The 24,038-nt window shown below is 38.6% G+C and overlaps 2 protein-coding genes across 3 annotated transcripts; both read right to left on the minus strand.

The window, feature by feature from the left end:
• Window positions 1-316: 316 nt before the first annotated feature.
• On the minus strand, window positions 317-13,324 carry prkra (protein kinase, interferon-inducible double stranded RNA dependent activator). Of its 2 annotated transcripts, none has more exons than XM_063499578.1 (8): window positions 13,106-13,324; window positions 10,924-11,099; window positions 10,348-10,429; window positions 8,787-8,868; window positions 8,571-8,688; window positions 8,394-8,488; window positions 8,134-8,296; window positions 317-1,139 (listed from the first exon to the last, which is right to left on the minus strand). In XM_063499578.1, the coding sequence occupies exons 1-8, from the start codon at window positions 13,141-13,143 to the stop codon at window positions 988-990; spliced, it is 906 nt and encodes a 301-aa protein (XP_063355648.1). In that variant the 5' UTR covers window positions 13,144-13,324; the 3' UTR covers window positions 317-987. The 2 variants fall into 2 exon arrangements, with proteins under 2 accessions (XP_063355648.1, XP_063355650.1); XM_063499580.1 differs by having other exon boundaries at window positions 318-1,139; window positions 8,787-8,865.
• Window positions 13,325-16,561: 3,237 nt separating this feature from the next.
• casp10 (caspase 10, apoptosis-related cysteine peptidase) lies at window positions 16,562-22,883 on the minus strand. Its single transcript, XM_063498502.1, has 8 exons — window positions 22,637-22,883; window positions 20,802-21,079; window positions 20,581-20,686; window positions 20,210-20,345; window positions 18,324-18,418; window positions 17,959-18,076; window positions 17,383-17,881; window positions 16,562-17,266 (listed from the first exon to the last, which is right to left on the minus strand). The coding sequence occupies exons 2-8, from the start codon at window positions 21,074-21,076 to the stop codon at window positions 17,089-17,091; spliced, it is 1,407 nt and encodes a 468-aa protein (XP_063354572.1). The 5' UTR covers window positions 21,077-21,079; window positions 22,637-22,883; the 3' UTR covers window positions 16,562-17,088.
• Window positions 22,884-24,038: the final 1,155 nt, after the last annotated feature.

Below are 24,038 nucleotides of genomic sequence, written 5' to 3' on the forward strand. Positions count from 1 at the left end.
GTCTCTGGCAAGATGTACCTAATAGAGTGGCCAGTGAGTGCAAATATCACTCTTTAGAGTAAAAAAAAACAAATTCAAATAAATTACTGCATTTGACTTTTCTTTGGGCCACTTTTTTGTTATAAAACAACACAAATTAAGTAGAAAGCACCCATTAATTCACTCTGATGTAATTAGCTTTGTACCAATACTGCACAATGGGCTGGCTGACGAATGAATGGCTGTCCAGCGGTCATCTCCCACGGGACGCATTTCAATCAATAACACAGCAGCCGGCTCCTCAAGGCGCCACAGCAATTTATTCTCTCAGTAGGCTCTATTGCACGGCCATTAACACACACCAACACTCATTAACATTTATTTAATGTCATTTCATTTATTTACTGGATCTGAACACTTGTTGTTGCTGCCATTTTTCTCTACCAACAGTAAGTTCATACAGCAGAGAACACCAGTCAGTAAATCTATTAAATATAGAGCAGGTTTTATTTCTATAGCTATACAGAGGCACACTGCAACAGACCAGCAATCATCTTTTCTATTCCGAGTCAAACTGATAAAGAGCGATGGATGAGTGGAAGTAGGACAAAATAAATACTAATAAGAAATAAAAACATGGCCTGTCTTTCTGTCCATATGTCACAGTAGACACAATGTATGGACATTCAAACCACTGACTGCACTCACACTGTGTGTAAAAAGATACAAAGAAAGTAGTTTGTAATAGTCTTCCACTTTTCATCACATACTTTGGGACATTTAAAGTAAAAACATACAAACAACCACACTTCGGCTCGATTCTTTTACAGTTTGCTCGCGAGTATAAATAGAGGTGAAAAATAAAGCTGATGCTTTTTCGGGTTACTGCGCAGTTGAGTCTACTTTGCCATGTGCATGATTACAAAAATATACCCGGGCAATCGCAGACTGGGCATCAGCTGATGTATGTGACACTGTGGGTGGAGCGACTGCTGGCAGCGCCGTTGTTTATTTGATAGAGGCCTTGATGTACTGTAGTGCGCTGTGGGCTGCGTCGTTGTGGGCGTTGCTACAGGAAATGCCTGTGCCGTGGCACACGGTGACAGGGGTGGTGGACAGCTCTGCCAGGCACTGATACTGCCCGTTCACTGTGAGCTCATCTGCAAAACAGTTGAATAGTTAACATCTTGCAACACATATTTTACAGCCACAAGCTGTGGATAATGGTTTCCATTATACTACAGAATTGAATTTAACTCTTCAGCCTTTGGACTCCTACTGGGAGTAACCCTTGTTTCTCTTTTTCTGAACGTAGGAACTCTACTTGAGCACTAAAAGCACTACAACAGGCCTTGTTCACCCACTTATGCAAGCACTTTTTCCACGTCTTAGTGCTTTCTAACATTCACATGCCAACAAATGCATCGGAGAGCAACCTGGGCTTCAGTACCTTGCTAAAGCATACTTTGGCATGCAGGCTGGATTGAACTACCAACCTTCAGATTAGTAGATGACCTGTTTTCCTACTCTAGAGGCATTTTACCAGGTAGGTTCAGTCACAATTAGCAATCTTGGTAGACACAGAGGATGTGTGCACTATTTTTGGCCTTTTGTTTACTTTCTTGTTCTCTATGCTCCTATTTCCTCTTCTCTTTTCCCCTCACCCCCCACCCTGTCATGACAGATAGCAGCCACTCCCTGAGCATGCTTCTGCAGGAGGTCTCTTCCTGTTAAAAGGGAGTTCTTCCTCAGCACTGTCGCCAAATGTTTGCTCACAGGAGACTGATAATTCATTCATTACTGTTTGAAAATACAACCCAGTGTAAGGTTCATATATTAAATTATATGATGACAATAATAATTAATGATAATATTCATCATGATTATTGTTGTTATTCATTATTTTAAAATTCATTGTTCAATTGTGAACAGGTAAATGTGTTTTAGCGGTCGAATGTTGTGGTTCATTAACTTCTGATAGGTCACAGAAGTCCGGTGGAAAATTTGGCTGTTTAAAAAAAAAATCCAAAACCTTAGTTTCTGTTTTAAAATATTTGTGTTTTCCTGTTTTCACAACAGGTGGTCTAAAGATGTGTTATGAATTGAGGCATATTTAAGCACTTTCAAGGTCCATTTTCAAGCTTTTCCAGCTCATTACCAAGAACAAAAGCATGTTTCACTTTGCATCACCTCAGTAAGACCATGTAAAAATTAAAACAAATCATCTTACGTGGACTTAAATGTCCTTTGTTCCCCTTTTGTTAAAACAGAGAAAAATGCACCACAGACAAATACTGAAAAAGGAAATGGTTGCCTTATATTTATATAGTGTACAAACTCAAAAAACACATTTCTCTTAAAAATTAAGATTTGCAAATGTGAACAAATCAACTTGTTAGAGATATTCATCTCCACTTGAAAAAAAACAACCCCACAAAACAAGAAAACTGCACCAAACACCACAATAATACACAGCATGTCGTAATTAATAAGTCTTCTAATCAGATATTGATGCTTCTTTCCTATGTGACGCAAAAATAGGAGACAGATGTTTGCGTTTTTTTAACTAGTTAAGCACCCACGCCCAGAAAAATGGGGGAAAAAGGGAGGAGATCACGTTTAATTGATTATAACACGAGGTCAGAAATATAAGTGCCGACATGAGTAGTGTCCACAGAAACCTCTGAATCTCAGCTAAAAGCTCATGTAAACCATTTCTACAAACACCAAACAAAGCAAAGACACCAAACAGTTAAAAGAGCAGTTACCTCACCATGAATCTGTGGACGGGTAATATTCATATTTTGATTTATGATTTTCTGGAGTTAAATGTGAACCGAAGCATATTTTCAAAGGTGTTATATGCTATAAAATACTTTAAAATAAATTAGGTGAGAGAAACATTTGATTTTTATTTCCATGTTTGAGTCACAGTAACTTTGACAGTAACATCTGCAGTAATATTCACATCTCTAATGACATCTCACAAGCGTTCGCTTTATTTTGATACAAAGACTGTTTACACAGTTTGTAATTGCAGAGAAATAAATTTATTTTGGTCATTTCATTTTCGAGCAGAAAGCTCAAACTTTTTCTTATAACCTTTAGATGAACAGAGAGTTTTTTAAATTAACTACATGTTCTTTAAATAATGTTCCCTTTTATAAAAAGTAGGATAATTATAAAAAAAATTATTATAGCTCTATTACATAGGAAAAAAATGTCTTTTTTTCCTGTTGTCTCTTATTTAACATTAGGGACATTTGTGGCAATAAATTTCTTAATCAACTAAACAGGTCACTTAAGAAATATTAAGTTAAATTTGAAAACGGTTTAAAAAAAAATATCCCCATTCCAAAATGTCATGTGACAATCTGATTGGCTTAGGAGTGATGATGTCATAAGGATCTTTGATCCTTTGAAGTTTTTCCTTAAATAGGGGTGAGAAACAGCAATTTTCAGTTCGTTTCTTCGCAGCATTTGTTATTGCAGCCTTCAAACGTTCACTACAGAAACATTTGGAAACCTCTCAAAGTCATTGTATACAAACACCAACATGTATCCAAGATTACGGCAACCAAGACAAAAAGATTATGCCGCCTCTCCTTCCTTGCGTGGCCGGCCAATTTCTCCAAATGGCCTCTTATCCATCCAAAGGGCATTACAGGAGAGTAGAAATGAAAACAACCATCTCCAGAACAAAATTCAACAAATTGAAAAAGAAAAACTTGACCTGGAGAAGAAGTGCTTACAAATGGAAGCACAAAATAAACACCTGGAAGAAACACTACAGCGCCAGCCCGACATCAACATTATTAATGAGGGCTGGGGGATCAAGTTTGCTCAAGCCAGAGAGCAGATTGTATTCCTCATCAAGGAAAACAAGCAAAAGAGCGCTGAACTTAAAGAAATGTCTGAGCAGCTTCAAGGCAGGAAAGCGGCAATTGATAAGACAGAATGGGATCTCCAATACATGGACCAAAAGAATCAGCTGCTCCAAAGAAAGCTTGATGAAGCTGAAGAAAAAAATAAAGAAATCCTCCAACAGAAGAAAGACCAGGTCACAAAGCATAAAGACATGCAGCGTGAACTCCAAGGCATGCAGGAAAATTACAGAATGGTGAAGGTAAGGTTGGATCAAACACTGCGCCAAAATAAAGACCTCCTTCAAGAGAAAGAGCAACAGCAAGAAAGACTGGCAGAAGAAAAGTGCATTATCAAGGACTTTGAGAGTAAAAATCAAAAAATGCAAGAATTCTGTAATGAACTGAAGGTCAAAACAAGTGAGCTGGAAGGAGAAAAGGAAACACTGGAAAAACGATGCTCACAGATGCAGAAAAGGATCGATCAAATGGCGAAAAACAACTCGGAGCTCATTAAGGGGATATTGTTGGAATTCAACAACTTGAAGCGTCAAAACACAGAAATGCAGGCCCAAAAGCAACAACAAGATAAAACGCATGAAGACCTGCAGTGTACGCTCCACGACATCCAGAAAAGAAATGAGCAGCTAGAAGGCATGCACAAAGAAGATCAACTGAGAAATGCAGACCTGCAGAAGGCAAAGCTAACACAGGAGGCAACATCCAAAGACCTCAAAGAAAAGCTTGAAGAAACACAAGCAACATTAGAACAGGTGGAACAAACATGCAAGAAACTAGAGAAGCAAAACACAGAAACAATTGATGAGTTGAGAACCCTCATCCTGGAGAAGAAGGCGCTCGTAGAAAAGTCAATGAAAAAGAAGAAAAAATTCTTCAGCTTGTTCCGGAAGAGGGACAACACTGCTTCTTCAACCGATGTAGCCTCGTCTTGCTCCACCTCTGTTCACCCCCCCAACCAGTCCCGGCAGTTGACTGTCCCCTCCTGAGCCTGGTTCTGCCGGAGGTTTCTGGCCGTTTAAAGGCAGTTTTTCCTCCCCACTGTCGCCTAGTGCTTGCTCAGAGGGGATTGTTGGGGTTTTCTCTTCTCTACCTTGTTTCTTTATTTACTTGTTAACTTTTTGTTCTTACCTCATTTAACCTTGTTTCTTTATTTACTTGTTAACTTTTTGTTCTTACCTCATTTAACCTTGTTTCTTTATTTACTTGTTAACTTTTTGTTCTTACCTTGTTTTACCTTGTTTCTTTATTTACTTGCTTGTTTAACTTTTTTTTCAACTTATCGAACAAAATAAACTAATTAAATTTATCCTTTGAGTATTGTTCATCTAATCTTTCCAAAACACTTTCAAACATTCAGATCTGTCTTTCATTTTCTTCTTTAAACCTCATGAATGGTGAACTTTAAAACGGTGTCATTGCACACACATTTTCAATTCATTTCAATCACACAAATGCAGAAATAATTATTTGCAGTATCTTCTCTGATTTATTATGAGAATGTCATGCCAGATCATGTGCACCCACAACATCAAAAATGGGGGAAAAAGGGAGGAGATCGCGTTTAATCAATTATAACACGAGGTCAGAAATATAAGTGCTGACATGAGTAGTGTCCACAGAAACCTCTGAATCACAGCTAAAAGCTCATGTAAACCATGTCTACAAACACCAAACAAAGCAAAGACACCAGACAATTAAAAGAGCAGTTAGAAATAAAAAATCCAATTTTTCTATGTTTGAGTCACAGCAACTTTGACATAGTAGTAATCTGCAGTAATATTATCATCTCTAATGACATCTCACAAGCGTTCGCTTTATTTTGATACCAAGATTGTTTACACAGTCTGTAATTGCAGAGAAATACTCCTTTATTTTGGTCATTTCATTTTCAAGCAGAAAGCTCATAAAACCCCTGAAGGCCAAACAGGTTAAAGTTAATTCCCAATAAAACTAACTGAGATGTTTGACTACATTGCTGTCTGGATTATTGTTAAAGTCATAAATGATCACCTTTAAAGTGTTTGTGCTAATAACATCATGTACAGTATGACAGGCATGGAGAACAGCACTGACTGGGAGAGGCTTTGAACAGATGACATACTCCATTCAATTCAACATATAAGACTTAAAGAATGCACAAGCATCTATCAAAAATCTATTTATTTAGTCTATCATCTGTGATATGATTATGTGAAATTATAATGTATTGTTCATCTCCCTTAAATAAACAGGCAGCCTTAATGTATGAAATATTCATATATTAAAACACTCAAATTTGTCTGTCTCAGTCTCAGTGGCTGATAGTGCCCCACAGGCGCCAATGTAAGCTTGAAGCCATTTATATTTTTTAAGTTGTTTAATGTGTAGGTGCTCAAGATTTTGAATGAAAGCCTCGGAACTTCGGTAGCACAAAAAAGTGGCTATTCTTTGTGCCCATATGGATCAGTCCCTCTTATTACTATTATTTCCTTATGCCATAAGTTGTCTAGTTAAGTATCAGACTAACGTTTAAATTTTTACTTGAGTGAAGTGACTCATGTTACTGCTACTGCTAAGTAATATTAATATTATATAAGTTTACAGCATATTCCATAAATCACCACACCATAACTAACTACTATACAAGCGCTGCCATACTCCATCACACTCAGTGCATTTCAATCATTTCTCCAGCACGTTTGATAGCTAGCAAAATAATAGTAATAGTTTTAAAAATTAGCACGTGTTATATACACATACTCGAAAATGATTTACTAGGACTCACACCGGCGTAACTTTGTGCTGAACACTGGTGGGGTCAAGATCTCTGTCTAAATAAATAAATAAATCTGGGCAAATTCCCAGATGATTAAACATGCAACTATTTTGCTGGTAATAACTGAAGTGAGTAAAGAAAATCAACCGGGGGGGGGGGGGGGGGGGGGTATATTGGTTGGGTCTGATTATTGGAGGGGGGGGGAGGGGGGGTCATAACCCCCCTAGCCCCCCTGGAAATTACGCCCCTGAGGACTCACCTGTCATGTGACTCAAGAGTCCAAAGTCCGCCAGTGTCGTTTTCTATCAAACACTCGTTAAAACAGCAACGTCAAGTTAGTGCACTCATTCCCCACTGTTCGGGGGAGGGGCGGGGTCACACATTGAAACACACTGACATGCAGAGGTGCATGGCAGCCCAGGCGGAGAAATTTTGCTTTTACACTTTGCAACTCGTTGTATTTCTCTATCTGATAAGAAAACTATTCGGTCAGATAGTTACTTGTAGTGAATGAAATACAGCTTCAAGTATGTTTAAGCACTTTTCAAACCTTGAAAAGACAATACTAAAATTCAAGAACTTTCACGGATTTCAAGCACCCATACAAACTCTGGGAAGAGCAGATAATTCAAGTCTTATTGACACCAGCCTCACTGTTCAGTCACCTATGCTCTTTCTGTTTCACTCTTTTCTTCTGTCTCACACTAACTGTGAATAGTTGGCATAAGAAAGGTTTTCTCTCTCTCTGCCGTCACCAAGTGTTTGCTTAAAAGGGATTGTTGTTTTTTCCATTTCAATATAAACTGCCTTGAGTTGACTATTGTTGTGATCTGCCACTGCATAAATATAATAGGGCAGTACATGAAGCAGGACAAAGCTCCAACCATCTCAAACTGGTTTCTTGAGCATGACAACGAGGTCACTGTACTCAGATGAACTCCACATGCACCAGATCTGAATTAAATAGAGTGTCTTTGACTGTGGTGGAACAGAAAATTCACATCATGGGTGTGCAGCCAACAAATCTGCAGCAACTGTGTGACGCTGTCACGCCAGCATTGACCAAACTCTTAGATGAATGTTTGAAGCACCCTGTTGGATGTATGCCATGAATAATTATGGCAATTGTGAAGGCAAAAGGCATCCGATCCGATCCCAGGTGTAACGTAATGTATGGAAAATGTCTTTCGCCAACCTCACATCTGGGTTTTTTTGTTGTTTTTTCTAACACCCTCACAAATGCCCCACTACTCTGAAGATTTCTCAGCATTAACCACTGGAGCGGTACATGGCCTCATTTGGGAAAGCACAACTGCATAGATTACCCAGTTTTATTATTTTAAAAAGGGATGAAAGTTGAGGATTTAATCAAGACGTTAAATGCGGTCTATGATTAGGGCGACGGGAGTTTTTCTTTGAATCTGATGTGAGTGAGGGAAGCTGGGAACCACATAAGCTGAATATAAGGCACCAGTATCGCTAACAGAAAAATACAAATGCAGTTTGTTTTCTTACCAATATCAAAGTATGTGACCTCAAAGCCTTGTTCTTTGGAAAGGTCCAACATCATCAGAATGTAGTCTGTGTTGGGAATGCTCAGCGGGTTTCTCCTCAGTAAAGATATCTTCTCTGCCGTCGAGTTCCTTAGGTTTTCAAATCGCACACTTGGTCTAGGACCCTGAAAAGTAAAAACATCACAACACAAAAGAAATTGTCTGAAATGTTGAAGTTGCCTGTAGACGTCACACAAATGAGCCAAGAAAGATCAGACATACCCATGTGATTTCAGAACAGCCTGATAGACTCTGAAGCTTTGCCACAATTTTCTCTGCAGCCACTTTTTTTGCAGCTTTTTTTGAATTTCCTACACCTGTCGCGAAAACAAGATAGAAATTTAGGACAAATGAGCAAAATTTTAGAAATCTTTCTTTGCACGTGAAAAATAATCGCACCCTTCTCTGACAAGGACTCCAATCGACAAATAACCGTGAACTCTCTCTTATGTGGTGGACCAGCCTCTGTTAAAACTGTGTATTCAGGAAGATGCCATCCTCTTTGTAATGCTAACTCCTAATGTGAAAGATAAGAAAAGATCATGAGGGAAACACAGTTCATTTCAAACATGTGGAAGAAATGTTCTTGTATAAACACAGCCATGACTGGCACACCTGGAGTAACCCCACAGAGTTAGGATGATTGTTTGTCTCTGCTGCCACACCATTACTGTCAGATTTCCCAGGAACATTCCTGCTTGGAATTAAAGAGAACTCACATGAGTGTCATAGTGTTTAGCAGGCGTTACAAGTTACAAGCACAAGATTTAATCGAAGATTTCTCAGGCTGACTCCCCTCCTGCAGCATAAATACAGAGCTGTGCTAAAAATCTACCCAAAATGGTAACAAATGTACAACCAGGCATTGACATACAAAACGTACAAGGCAATAATAGAGTTCATATAATTCTAAGAAGCTTGACAGTAAATATTTGGTATTATCACCTTTAACAAATCTTTCTTCAGCACAGCCTAAACTCTTGTCAAGCTTTCTTGTCATTTCTATAAGTAGTCTTCAGAATAGTAAAAGATTTCTGAGAGATATTCAGAGCTCTTCTTTGGGTGTTGCTGCCAGATGTATTATTGTAATTGCTGAAAAATAAAGTGGTTGCCAATCCGATGCCCATCCAGATGGTACTGCTTGGTGGATCAAAATCTGATAGTTGACAAGATCCCCAACACCACTGGCTGAAATGCAGCTCCAAGCCATGACAGAATCCCCACTGTATTTTTCTGATGGCTGTAGACACTCACCATGCCTCTGTCATGGCCTTCTCTATACATAGTGATGACAATTTAAAGCAAATATTGTTCATATGTCTGGGGGTTTTTTTTTCCAGCCTTAAGTTTCCTCAAATTTTATAAGGACACACGGCACACCAGTCTGAGATACTCTAAGTTTTTAGCTAACAGGTTTTTTGGAATCACCCAAAATTGGTCCTTTGCTATGTTATCTGTTAAGTGTAGCCACAAAACTGGTTCATTTTTTGAGTTATGTAGCTTTTTATTGCTTGAATGATTCATAGGTCAGTGTTAGGTGGCTTAAAAAAACAAGAATCTTCTGAAAGTGATAACATACAAGGACTGAACTGAGCCAATGTTTAAAAAAAACAAATAACTCTGAATGACCTTCAGAAAGACTGAGGAACTATTGCTTAAAACCATCTTAAAAAATTCAGGAAAGTCTGACTCCTTGATAGTAATCTATACACAAGGAGTGCATAGCCATGGCTTTTCCACAACACTCTATAACCAATCCTTTGACAGATGTCACTATAACAAGATAATCAGCATTATTTCTATAATTCCGATTACTGTTTTGACTTCAGTGTTTAAACAAATGAAAACAGTAAAAGATTCCTGTCAAAATCTTAAACATTTGTGTTTTATGCTATAACAGCCAGTGTGAAGTCTATAAAATGTCCAAAATGATTCAAAATGCAAATAGATTGAGTTGTTAAAGTTCCACAACACTGGCATGGTTTTGACTGAAACTAATTTGGGATGCAATTAATTTTGTCCATTGCTCATTAATCTAATTATAGCCTTGACGATTTACCCAGAAAATGAACATAAATTATCAGAGCTTTGCTGTTGCCAACTGTATTTGGCAGCACAAAGTCCGCTTGCTATTCAAAGAGGCAACCAGTAACTTAAATGATTACGCTCTACTTACATGACTCCAGCATCTATGTTCATAGCTTTTAGAGCAGCCTCTGCAGCCTGGTGTTTGGCAGCCTTTTTACTCGGACCTTGACCTGAAAAAAAAGACCAATCAGTTTCCTGTGTTATACAATATCAAAACAGCAATAATAATAAACCTAACTGAAAGCCACAGTACCCTAATCAAATGTAAAGTGTGAGAGGCTAGTGGGAAGAATAAAAAGACTTCAACTTTAAAGCCTTTTTTCCCTAAAGCATAGGCTTGGTGACAGATGTTAAATACAGACACTAAGTCATTTCTCATCACCTCAACATGAAGAGCATTCCAACTGCTTCTCACCCTTTTTCTCTGGACCTGCACTTTTCTATGCCTGAAGCGTGATATCTTTGTTAAAAAACAAGGGATACAGAGGGTAAATTTAAACACTTTGCTTCAGCAACAGAAGAGAAATTCAACAAAGTGACAAAGAACATGTTGCAGCCTGAGGTACTCTCTCTGAATTACCACGGTGCAATTTTCAACTCAAATAAAAGCCCTCATTCGGTGACAGCCAGCTATCAGCACAGCAGGGGTGACAGCGTAGCCTACCTATGCCGCTTACGTCACCGACTGTCACGCTGAAGACAAAGCTGGGCTGGTGAGCCTCTCCTTCAGCCCTCTCCATCACGTACACAGGAAGGTTTCCGCTTTTCGTGCCATATTCATGCAGGATCTGTATCGGCGTCTTCCCCGAGTTGCTTTTCTGTGATTCGTTTGTATCCAAGCTGCACGTAGTCAACACAAGGACAGACAAATTATGAGCTATGACTGTAATAACTCACTCGTTAAATTTGAATGACAGAATAACAAATGAGAACAGGATGACTGATTGTGCACTTAAACTGAATATAAAATGTAAGAAAAAAGTGAAAACGCCCATGTTTTCCCAGTTTTATCAGCCCTAGTGCCTAATTTTTTGTCTTAAAACAAACGACAAAAGGCTGCCAATACCCAAATGTTAATGAACAGAATTTTAGAGGCCAGAATAAGTCAACTTTCTACCAGTTTACCTTGAAAATTTCCCTAAATAATGAACTAAACCTTTAATCAATGAAATAACAGTTTAATCAAAGAACTGTTTTGCAATTTCTTCACTGTTCCCTAACCATGGCAGAGACACAGATCATCTGAGACATTATCGACTGATAAAACTGTCACAGCAAGAACAGGAACTCCTTTATACTGTCTTAGTTTGCACAGGAAATGTATTTAACAGTGAGGATGGTAAAGTAAATGGAGCAGTTCCTGTCAGAGTAATGCAGTCTAGTGAGTCTATTAAAGTTTTAATTGCATCTATTATGTCTCAGACTACACTCTATTGTAATTCCTGTGACATGCCACTTCATTTGCCATATTAGAGCCCGACTGATATATCAGCCGGTATTAGCTATTTGCAGTGCTGATACAGTGTATCAGAAAATTTATTGGCTTTTACAAACTGCTAATAAATGAAAATTTTAACAAATAAATAAAAGAGTAAAGAACAGACAGTAGAAACATCTTTAAACTACAGTATGAGTGTTGATGTTACATAGTTTGCAACTTTCACCTTCACTTTGTTGTGTTGGCAACACAAAAAACCCCAAATACAACAAACAGTGGAACCAAGCAGTCTTCAAGAGCAAAAACAAGTAATCCATGACTTGATGCAGCAAAAAAACTTTCTATTAAAAGTAAATTGTCATATTATCTTGGTAAGAACAATAAATAACAAATAAATACCAACACTTAACAAATGTTAGAAATCTGTTCATGTCTTGAGTCTGAAAGAAAAAAACCCAAATATGTTGTCCAGTATATTGTTGTTGACTTTTTTAAAATCACCAAATATTGGCATCCTATATAAGTCAAGCTCGATCGGAGAAGACTCATAGACGTAGTGAAAGAGGACATACAGATGGTTGTTGTGGCAGGTGGCAGGAGATGAGCTGTGGAGACCCTTTAAGGGGGCAGCTGAAAGAAGAAGATGATGATGATTCTGGCACGCACTGCTTAAAATTAAAATTAAATTAAATTAAAACATTTTCTCTGCTTGTACACACTATGTACAGCAGAGGTTTTCCCAATGTGCCACATAAATTAACAAAGCAGCTTTTCAGACTATATACATTTAAAACTGTGAGTGTCAGTCTCTTTGTTTGTAGACTGTAAGGAAGGTATTGGGCCTATGGGGATTCACATCATGGATGTGCAGCCAACAAATCTGCAGCAACTGACTGTGTGATGCTGTCATGTGAGTATGGAGCAACAATCTCATTCACGACCTTGTTGAATGAGGGAGCACTGAAGGCAAAAAGTACCATTCATCATCCCTACCATCAGCATCATCACCCCACGTTTTTAACCCTGGAAGTTGTACCTCCACCACCATCTGTGTTATGACTTTATTCTCCCATTGATTACAGCTCTAAGGTATTTGGCTACCACCTCTTTCTTTCTGATGATGATGTCTCCTTTTCATACAGAGCGGATAGCTGTGGGGAATCACTCCAGACATTTTTTGATTATTTACCGCCATTTAATTTAAAAGATTAGTGAAGGAAACAAAACGTAAATACAACTTAAGACCAAATACTTGGCACGACTTCAGCTGTAGCTTCTAGCTAATATACCATAATATGCACTTTAACTTAACTACATTATTATTTGACATAAACTAGACATGTAAGCGGTTAGGTTGATTGTGCACCGTTACCTCTAATCGCATGACTACTATTAATAAAACACTGACCTCGCATCCTCGCTTTTCACTGCTGGTGACTGAGACATGTTTGCAGCTCACGGTTCCTCACAGGTCTGATTACAGACTCTGTTCCGGTCAAAACAACTTTTAAACACGACGATGCGATATTTTTCTGGACATCTAGCAATGATTCTGTGATGAACATTAAGTGGCCTGTCAACGCTAGCAACTCCTCACTGTAGTTTCGCCGGGGAAACAATCGCCAGTTTAACATTATATCAACATCCGGATCAACGCGGGTCAAACGCACGTCATAATGTGTGAGCAAAAGCGTTTACTGCCACCTACCGGTGAGTCGTACCTATTCAACTGGACGGGACAGTGTCCCCGTTAAAAAAAAACATGTTTTAGATTATTTTTTAAATAAAAAGATTCAAAAGATTACATTGTAAAAAAAAAAAGAAAAAGTTATATTAGGTTATCTTTAAACATTTACAGTTACTATTTCTACTACTACTACTATATTAATAATAATAATAATAATAATAATAATAATAATAATAATAATAATAATAGCTGGCATTGACAAAAAGAACAGCAAGGCTTGTTTAAACAGCAATATAAATCAAAACAACAGGAAACTAGGTATCATAGATTGAGGATGTAAATGATAACATTTTCTGCTGGTTAAAGCCTGGCTATAGAGGTGGTTATGGTCTGTCCCCATATTAAGAGTATGATGCAATTAAATCTAATGCAGTTGCAATGGTAGCACTGTAATTTCCCAGTTGCTGTTTTTTTGTTCTAGTTTTTCATTTGATGTTTATTTTATTGTTCGTTGATGATGTTCTGCATGAAAAAAGCCAATTTAAAAGAACAATCCTGCTTTCCATGTGGGTACTCCAGAAGGCTGTTTGAACAGTGTTTAGTAGATGAATCCTTAAATTAAATTTACTGGGGTAAATAACAAGTGGTTTGGGTGGAGGAGAAGGAAACAGACAACCTCATCCCATTCGTGAAACATGGTGGTGATGCTGTCATTGTTTGAGTCTGTTTTGCTGCATATGGGCCAGGACAGCTCACCATCACTGAAAGAGCAGTGAATTACATGATACGCTTCCGAATTCTAAAGGAAAATGTTGGGAAATTTGTCTGAACTGAATCTCAACTGAAAGCGGGCTGTGCAAAGCAATGGCCCTAACCAATCAAGTGGTTCTATAAAAGGATGGTCATAGAGAAATTAAGTTATTATATTTAAACCAAGAGAAATCTCATGAAAGAGCCCGAAGTAAGGAAACATACCAAACACCCAAAGCTTTAAGACATCTGAGCTTAAAGCTTTAAGCTTAAGGTTGTGTAAGACTGATATGACTGTCTACTGTTTTCCTAATAATGTTAGACTGATATTTGTTACATCTGTTTAGCTGGGTTCACTTTATTACCTTTTACAACTTGCAAATTCTAAAATTAAATAAAGCACACAGTAAAATACCACATTTGGACAATCAGAACAAAGGCTCATTCCACAATTATTCATAATTTTGGAAATAATATTCATTGGTGTATATTTCTTAGACCATATTTTGATTCACCACTGAAACACATGAAATTGCCTGTAGAAGCCAAAGTTGGTCAGGCCATACTGTTAGCTATGGCTGAATTTCAGTCAATCCTGACCTTAACTCACCAGCTTGCCTGTATAGATATTATAGATGTACTTCTTGCTGACTTACTAAAGCAGGCAGTTTTTTTAATGTCAGGGGGTTGGTAAGTAGTTAGTAACCAGATTAAACCCATTTGCTTTTGTATTTTAAGTCCTTTTATAACATTTACCCTGCAGTACCTTAAACTGGTTGATCATTTCAATGAGCAGATGACACACTGTTTCAGTTATAGTCTACAGCTTGCTTAAATTGCTGTCATTCAAACACCCTGTCCATCCAGAAATAGCTCCAGTGTGGGCTGAAAAGTTATGCAAATTCATAGTTACATTTAATTTTACCATAAACTCATATAATACACACCTAACATCCTAAAGGCAGTGCAGGGCAGGGAGACTGATCTGGGTGTCTCTCAGCCGGACACAAGCAAATCAGAGAAGCAGTTCAGGGGACTTGTATGGAGTCGACCTGAAGGTGGAGACAGAGGTTCGAGTGCTGAGTTTCTGCAGCTCAGACATGGTCAATAACAACAGGAAAGTCAAATCAAACCTACAAAACCCCACAGCCATGACTAGTACGAAAGTCATTCTTCGGTTTGTGTCATAGTTTATGTTTTGCCTTGTCTCTGTGCTCCTCCTTTCTGCTGTTCCCTGAGAATTTATTTTTGGAGGGGCAGACTTTGTTATATTTTGTTGAAATTCAGCCACAAAAGTTTTGACTTATCCTTTTACCCCCCAAAATATAAAAAAATAAAAATCATGCACTCACATAGCAGCTTTCTCAGTGTGTTCTCTGGTCACGTCTCTGTAGAAGTTGCACTGGCACTCCCTGTCAGACCTAAACATCTACTATTACTTTCAGCATGGAAGCTGCTCAGCTCAACAAAGGAAATGACTGAATGCTAAGTAAGAATGTTCTCATGTTTTTGGCACTTTCAGTATATGGTTCAGTGTCAACTGCTGCAGTCTGGTTCAATAAACAAGACTCAGAGTTAAAGTTGGTGTGCTGATCACTCCATTAGTAAGTGAAAATTGTTGCAATACACATAAATCTCTGTCATATGGCTGCATTGTTGAAACCATTTGGAGACAAAACAAGCGAGTGAAGTCTGTCTAAACTGTGAAAGAGGAACTCTTATTCAGTAAATATCTATGAGCTCTATGTTGCCATGGTAATGTTACCTGTAACATTTTTCATAACAAAAAACTTCTGCAAGAAGTCGAGCATTTGGAGGGAGAAGCAACAAACAATGCAGTAAAAGGAGAAGGCAGTTGATTGACAAGTGTGACTGGTTGTTACAGGGAAATATGGTTTCAACAGATTATCAGTATGTGGAAAATACTTGTGTGCTGAGGTGTTGCAGCGATAGCACGGACGTTTAGGCAACCTGTCAGAGCAGGTACAGGAACAGAGGCCTTTCGCTCTGAGTCACACATTCTGTAGGCGTAGCTTTGTCACATTTTACTTTTAATTGTTGCAATTTTTGTTGTAAAGATTTGGACTCCTGATTATTAGACAAAGTCAAACGAGGCTAAATGTCAAAAGTTTCATTTTAAATCTTAACACTAACTACAAAATATACACAGTATACATCTAAAGCGTTAATAATTGCGCGAAAGGCAGCTGTGACTCACTGTCATGAGGTGGATGGATCACTAAGGAGGCTGACGTTACAAAGTTTCTTGTGTAAGGCAAGTCTTTATCTCTGACTGCGTTTTTGTCTTGTAAGGATGGGTATGTGTTAGAATTACAGTGCTTGTTGACAAAACATTTTTATAAAGAAACTGAGAAGTATTTTTTGGTAGAATCTGTATTTGGATGTAATACAGTATTCGTTGATTTTCACTTTTCACTTACAACAGTTAATTAGCAATGCAACAGACATGACATCCAATTGCAGACTCCACTGCAAGGCTTCATTCATTAGCATCAATGGAGAATCTCTATGGCACTTAGAGAACGTTGTTAGAATCCAACACTAACAGCAGAATTAACATTTAACTCTTAAAAACATCCTGATCGGGAGCATGTTAGCATAAGTAGCATAAGTTACCATGGTGACCTGGTGAGGTTATCGAGAGCCACATTTATTAAGAACATTAATCCTGATTTGTATCACAGAGGACTAAAATACAAAATATTCTACATAAAACTGCATTTAAAAAGTATTTTGATAGAAAATTCCTCCATTTCAACAAATTTGTAACACGGAACAAGGATGTTGCCTATATAATATCTAGATGACAATTAGCAACAGCAGTCACGCACATTCAGTAGAATTTCGACTGAAAAATAAACATTTGTACATAAACTGCTGCATGTTGCATTTAATTCTTGATCTGCATCCACAGCTCGGATGTAACGTAAAAATCAAGAATTTGACAATGCTTTGTGAATAGATGGAGGAGGGACGTTGGGAACCGGAAAGACCACTTTCTTCCTGAGTGAGAAGGCTGGCTGAGGCATCTGCTTTCGATGACCAGTCCAATCACTCTTCTTGCTAACATCTGCATTCACTTTTGTCAGGATTGACATGAGATCATACTCCCTAGGAAAAATAAGATACAGGGTGAGCTAATGTACAGCATTTTTGTAAAAAAAGCATTCTTCTTCATTTAAAAAAAAAATTAAATTTTATTATATTTGATATTTTGGTTCACTAACCTGGGCACCATCTGAACAAGGTTTTGGCACAAAGACTGAATAAACCAGGTGCCATTGGTTCTCTCTCTGAAGGAAACATGAAAAGGAACTGTGGCCATTCCCAGCAGGAAATCTGCACTATCTGGGATACCCTCTTTAGCCTTTATAGCATCAGTCCAGTGAAAGCTGTATGCAGAGCTATCAGATTCAATGAAGACAGCTTGCTGCTCGCTGTTTCCCTGGCAGGCCTGGATGAAAAACAGCTTGGGCTTGCCCACTAAAGACGGGCAATTTAATCCATTGAAAAGGTCCGTCAAATCACTGATCTTGACAGTGGATCCATCCACACCGTACACGCTGCCTTCCACACCATGACTCAGAACACAGCACACTACGCAGTCAAACTGACTGTGGTCTCTTTTGCCAAGCTCCTTGAACACAGAGATCATCTCGTTCGTGTCACAGTCATGGTGGCTCTCCACTTTAAAGCCGAGCCACTGAAACACACTCTGCAGACATTCTGGAAGAAACAGACGATCCAAAGATGATGCAGCACCACAAACATGCAGCGTATATTGACTGTCAAAATTTGCTTACTTTGATCAACTTCAGTTCCTTCCCTTTTCTTTAGTTGGCTGGAGTTACTGAAGTTATAGTTGTTAACAATTAAACAGATGCCCCTCTTTTCAGATGTCATTGGATATGTTCCCAAGCCCTACAGAGATAAATGACACAGATTACAGGGAAGACATGATTCAGTGCATTACTTGTAAACTTCTATTTGATCCACAAGTTAAACTCTGAAATGAAAACTAAGTATACAAAGGGAAGAATGATCCACCTGGAGGGCTCCAGCTCAAATTAAACATAGTGCCAGGGCCCTAACCAGTCATTATGCATGTTGCATATATAATGAAAATAATATATGCACGTCGCATATATAAGAAAAAAAATACACACACCTCATCTTGTGTGTTTGTAGATGGAGATATCGGCATGGTGAAGGACTCGTTTTCTTGAGTTGATATAGCATCAGTTATCATAACAGGGCAGGTGACTGCAAAGAAGGACAATAATTGCGGAGGGGAACAATTATACTTCAATGTTTTAAAGGTCTGATATTACTTCACAAAATTGTTTGAGTCACAACTGCTCGTCTCAGTGCTTAACCCATTCAATTCAATTTTATTTATACAGTGCTATGTCAAAACAACAGTTGCCTTAAGGCGCTTTATATTCTAAGGTAAAAGGTTTTGCCACAGTGGGAAGGAAAAACTCCCTTTTAACTGGAAAAAACTTCCAGCAGATTTAGGCTTAGGGAGGGGCGGCCATCTGCCGCAACCGGTTGTGGGTGAGGGGATGAAGATACCAAAGACATGCTGTGGAAGAGAGACACTGTTTATGTGACTGACGCTCATGTTTTATCTCCACCATAAGAGGAATGCAGGAAAGTCAAATTCAAAGATCATTAAAAATGATTTAAAACCAAATCTTTGACTAATTCCTGACTGAAGCTAATGATTCTAACAAACTTATTTATAGTATTAAATGACTTTGCTTGTATTCGTAATGCAATAGTGATACAAAAATAACCTAAGTAAACTTTGATAGACTTAAAAAAACAAAAACAAAAAAACAACATAATAATATTGTTTCAAACCGTAAGCTTAAGACAATTTTATTAAGTATTAAGACACGCTTCGAACCAGATATGGATATCCAAGCATCTAAATGGAATGCAAAAGGAAATATGTTGTTACTGGACTTTTACAGTTAGCTGGTTTTCCAAATGGGCCACGCCCCACTAAAGATCGACAATTGCCCTGATAAGAATCAGAGCAAACGGAGTACTAGCTTCGCTCTAGTAAAAACATAAACAAAAAACAGAACTGTTAATAAGATGGAATGTGACTGTAAAGTGAAGTGAAGATAACGACACAGCACCCTCTATTTAAAGCAAATGGTCAAAGTGCATGCCTGCCCTGCTTCAAGGCTATGGTTAGATAAGTAAAGTTTGTCTTTTCACAGGCATAAAGTCATAAAGCACTGTACAACAGTTAATAGAATGGAAAAAACAAAAACAACCTGAAAAAGCAACCTGTCAGAACAGAATAAAAATAATGAAATAAGATAATATTAATAAAAAGAGAATCTCAACAGAAGGCCTGGCTAAACAGGAAAATTTCAACAGAAGTTTTTGACTCTTCAGAGTCGCAGAGAGAAACGTAGCTGAAGTGGTAGACTGCTCCAGAGTCTTGGTGTCACAAACTGAAAGCCTCTATCTGCAAATTAACACTGAGGAATAAGATATTACAGTGAAGAATAAAATATTACTGCTGAGTTTAATAATTTATTCCACGGTTAGTGTTTTGGTCTATCTTCCTCCCCTCACCCTGTTGGCATCAGACAGCTGCCCCTCTCTGAGCTTCATTCTGCTGGAGGTTTCTTAATTCAGACATTAAAAATAACTTTTTCCTTCCTGCCATCACCAAGTGCTGCTCATATGAGGTTGTGTGATTGTTTACGTTTATTTCCTTATTATGTAGGATGTTTACCTTGCAATACAAAGCGTCGTGAGGCAACTCTTGTTATGAGTTGTAGAATGAAAATAACAATGGACCTAGAATTGAACCTTGTGGAATCCCACAGATTAGAGGACCTGTGTTTTTGTCCCAACAGAAAAGTAATCTAATTACCTCCGCATAATTAAAATAGAAAAGAATAGAACTTTGTTTCTTTTCCATCTTTACTTACAAAACAAAGTAAACAGAATGGCAAATAGACTCAAAAATAAAATCAAATGAAACTGAAATTACATTCAGCAAGACAAGTTTTGTGAATAGCTTACCTCGCCGTTTTTTAAACTGGTTGATCTTAGCATTCAGCATGGGACACACCTCCCTAACTATGGTCTCCAGGGTGGTTAGATTACTTTCGCTAAGGTGGTCCATGCGCTCCATCTCCAGGAAGACTTCCAGTGTAGTCTGAAAATGACACAAGGTCTTTCCACTGATGGAAAAATGAAGTGTATGTGCGGAAGTTGTGCAGATATGAGAGTTTATATGACGTGTAAAGTGGTTTTGTTCAAAGGAAAATGTGACAACGTATGGCAGGCGATGCTACAAGTAACAAGTATACATAGATAACACATTGTTATAAAGAAGGACTAGAATGAAATATTATGGGCTACATTTACCACATTTCTGAAGGCGCACTTACAATATGTTCCCCCAGTTTTCTACGTGGGATCATCGTGTTTAACAAGAACTTCACTTCTCTCAGATCGTCATCAGTAATTTCTTCAGAGAGGCTGTAAAGAAGCTTCCTGGAATTACAGAAAAACATTTGATAGAAATAGCTTTACAGATTAAAATAAATTTGTCAATTTAAACCTAAATCAGAAAAACTAAACAGTATGAAGCAAAACATGAACGGCATACCTGTAGGGAGAAATGAGGCTCGTTGTTGTACGTGGAGCGAGACAGAGATCCCGGACCAGGGCATGATGTTCAGTAGTGACCAGAAGCTCGGTCAGGAGCTGTGGGTTCTCAGGTGAGAGATGGTCTTGTTTCATTAGGCAGGAGAAGAGCTCACTGGCTGTTTCCACCTTGTTTGGCTTTTGGTCCAGGAGGTCAGTGCAAAGAAAGACCAAGGCTTTCACTTCATCTTTAGACAGTGCCTTACCCACCTTTAGCAACAAATTTTGGAATTCCATTTCCTGTATTTAAAACAAAGTACGAGACTTTCAGAAACCAGAAATTTAAATATGTAGCCTAGGTCTGTTTAACTATGCAAAGTGGTCACATCATGCAAATTGCTCCTTGGGGAAATGACTCAAAAATAGTAATTTCAATAACACTTTTTTTGCATTCTAGATGATTTTACGTCTCTTACGAAAAGGCAAATAAATAGGGCTGTCTTGATGTTAGATGTTTTCTCCGTTATTATTATTATTATTATTATAATAGCATGTCTAGAATATCTTATTTGATGTCTAGAATACAAAATTGATGTATCCATAACTCAATAAGAGCTGCCCCTTACTACCAACTGCGCCATGGCCTCAGAATTCCTGCTGACCATGTCCATCCACCCCTTTATGACCCCAGTGTATCCATCTTCTGATGGTTGCATCCAGCGGGATATTACACCGTGTCACAAACATCAAATCATCTCAAGCTGGTTTCCTGAACATGACAATGAACTCGTTGCACTGAAAAGCCCTCCACAGACATCCAACAGAGCACCTTTGAGAGGTGGTGGAAGTGGAGATCCATATCATCGGTGTGAAGCTGAGAAACCTGCAGCAACTGTGTGATGCCATCATGTCAATATGCACCAAAATCTCAGAGGAATGTCACCACCACCTTGTTGAATATATGCCATAAAGAATTAACAGAGTTCTGGAGGTAAAAGGCATCCAACCAACCTAAATATCACCCTTTACATTCAGAAAAAAAGACAATCCTGACTGGTAAGTGACATCAGTGCCTCCCTCCAAGGTAATTTAATACTGAGGCTATAAACATACCCACGAAAACCCCCACAAATATCTAATATCGGTTCAAGCCTAGGGTTGCCAAACTCTACATGGGACTGCACAGCATTTTTTTTTCTTAACCTCTGTCTCATTCCTTGAGACTATGTAAATCAGGGGTCTCGAACTCCAGGCCTCGAGGGCCAGTGTCCTCCAGGTTTTAGATGTGTCCTTGATCCAACACAGCTGATTCAAATGGCTAAATTACCTCCTCAGCATTTCTTGAAGTTCTCCAGAGGCCTGGTAATGAACTAATCATTTGATTCAGGTGTGTTGACCCAGGGTGAGATCTAAAACCTGCAGGACACCGGCCCTCGAGGCCTGGAGTTGGACACCCCTGATGTAAATCCATTTAGTCTGGATCTACAGCACATACATTTTTCTGAAGTCGAGCTTTCACCCAATGCAAATGAAGGGAAGGCTTATTGTAGACAGAAGAAAGTTAGTCTGTCAAATGCAATAATAATCAGGGAACGTTAGAAATTACCAAAAGTTTAAATTAAAAAAAAAGTCACACATTGCTTCAAAACGTAAACCAACCAATAGCATCCCTACTGAAACCTCAAAACTTAGGTTTCGTTTTAACCTTATTGAATAACATGGTAACACGTAGAGTTTACTGTATTCTCATTTTTCAGTTAGTCTTATGTCCCGGAAAATACATTGCATAACTTCAGCACACTTAAAGGTAACCCATGGTAGCCATCTGTGCTCAAAAACCATCTCGTGCAATGGTACCTGTATGGACACGCGTTGACAGCTTGTCTGAAGGAAGACGACGATACTGGTTGTTTATGTCCACATACTTCCAAAGTACTTTATGTTGTCGGTGGCTGCAGAAAAATGGTTTAACTCGCCATGGAGAACGTCAGAGACTTCGTAGTGCAACGAGGAACGTTTCAGTAATTAAAGTAAGTCCAGGCGAGTAAGCAGGAATCGAAAGTGAAAGAGAAAGAGTCTGCCGCATCGATAAGCTAGTTACTGTGCGGGTCACTTAAAATATAGCAACCCGTTTTCACTCAGTGGGATGTGCAGTCTAACCTGGCCTTACGTTAACAACTACCTGTGTGACGCACGTGGCCTCGATTGGGAATCACCTCTGCGTAAGCCTGGAGTCATGTCTGGGCAAGTCCCCGACGAGGAAGGTTAATAATAAATCTAGATTGAGTAACTACTGTATATAGAGTCTGTAGACTAATAGAAGAAAAGTGCTGACTCCTGTCTACCTTTAAAATATTATGATCACTGAAACATCAAACTCTGCCTTGTGTCTGCTAACAGGATTGTCTTTTATACCCATAAGAGACAAATCTGTGTTGCTTTCATCGTTCATTTCCTAATGACTTCTTTGGAAAATGTAGTTTTGACGTCCATTTTTTTGTTACAGAAGCTCATCCAAAGCACTTTACAGGCACACTCAATTCAGGCCTCCAATAATTCAATTACAAATCATAAGACTCAGACATGCGATGATTCAGATGTGTTTACTAGGTCCATAAGACAACTCTAAAACAGTGGCTCTCTTCAAACCCAAACAAATTAATTGTCTAATGGCGGAAACATTCTCACTCCCATGTTCCAGCTGCTTATATTCTACATGTCCTCCATTTCACCTGGCAGAAAAACCTCAGATCAAATTAGTGAGCAGTTTGAGTTTGGAGGAAATTCTGCTTAAATGTGTGGTGTATTCATAATTGTCTCTGGTACATTTGTTGTATGGGCAGTATGTGTTCATTGTTGATTGTGTAATTACGTGTTACGCACTGGCAATGCATGCCGGGTGACGGTAATACAGGAAGTAAAGAGTTGGTCTTACCGCACACAGTGGCCCGCGTATTTATTCAGATTCAGAGTAAGAATCACACATGGTGTCAGAAGTGCTGTGTGACTTGTAAGACTCCATACATCTGCCTAGTGTGAGGAGAAGGGGAAGGTGGAAACGAAATGCCGAATGACGACGCAGACGATCGTCCGAGGGCAGGAGTTAGCACCGCGGCTAGCACTCCCAGCGCTACGTTTAGCATCCAACCACCGGAGCCCTTTGATTTTTCCAAACCACACGAATGGACAAGATGGGTCCGTCGCTTCGAGAGATTCCGTCAGGCAAGTAATCTGTCTGCGAGCTCGGGGGAAAATCAAG

Source organism: Pelmatolapia mariae, linkage group LG16_19 (genome assembly GCF_036321145.2).
Source record: "Pelmatolapia mariae isolate MD_Pm_ZW linkage group LG16_19, Pm_UMD_F_2, whole genome shotgun sequence".
Classification (NCBI taxonomy): Eukaryota; Metazoa; Chordata; class Actinopteri; order Cichliformes; family Cichlidae; genus Pelmatolapia; species Pelmatolapia mariae.

Excerpts from the sequence above, each read along its gene's own strand:
- prkra (XM_063499578.1), bottom strand. The coding sequence starts at position 13,143 with ATGTCTCAGTCACCAGCAGTGAAAAGCGAGGATGCGAG. Across the intron at positions 8,489-8,570 it reads GGAGTCCTTGTCAGAGAAGG|GTGTAGGAAATTCAAAAAAA; the intron begins GTGCGATTATTT and ends TTTTCGCGACAG. Across the intron at positions 8,297-8,393 it reads GCTGTTCTGAAATCACATGG|GGTCCTAGACCAAGTGTGCG; the intron begins GTATGTCTGATC and ends TTTACTTTTCAG.
- casp10 (XM_063498502.1), bottom strand. The coding sequence starts at position 21,076 with ATGGAATTCCAAAATTTGTTGCTAAAGGTGGGTAAGGCACTGTCTAAA. Across the intron at positions 20,687-20,801 it reads AGCCTCATTTCTCCCTACAG|GAAGCTTCTTTACAGCCTCT; the intron begins GTATGCCGTTCA and ends CTGTAATTCCAG. Across the intron at positions 17,882-17,958 it reads AGGAACTGAAGTTGATCAAA|AATGTCTGCAGAGTGTGTTT; the intron begins GTAAGCAAATTT and ends TGTTTCTTCCAG.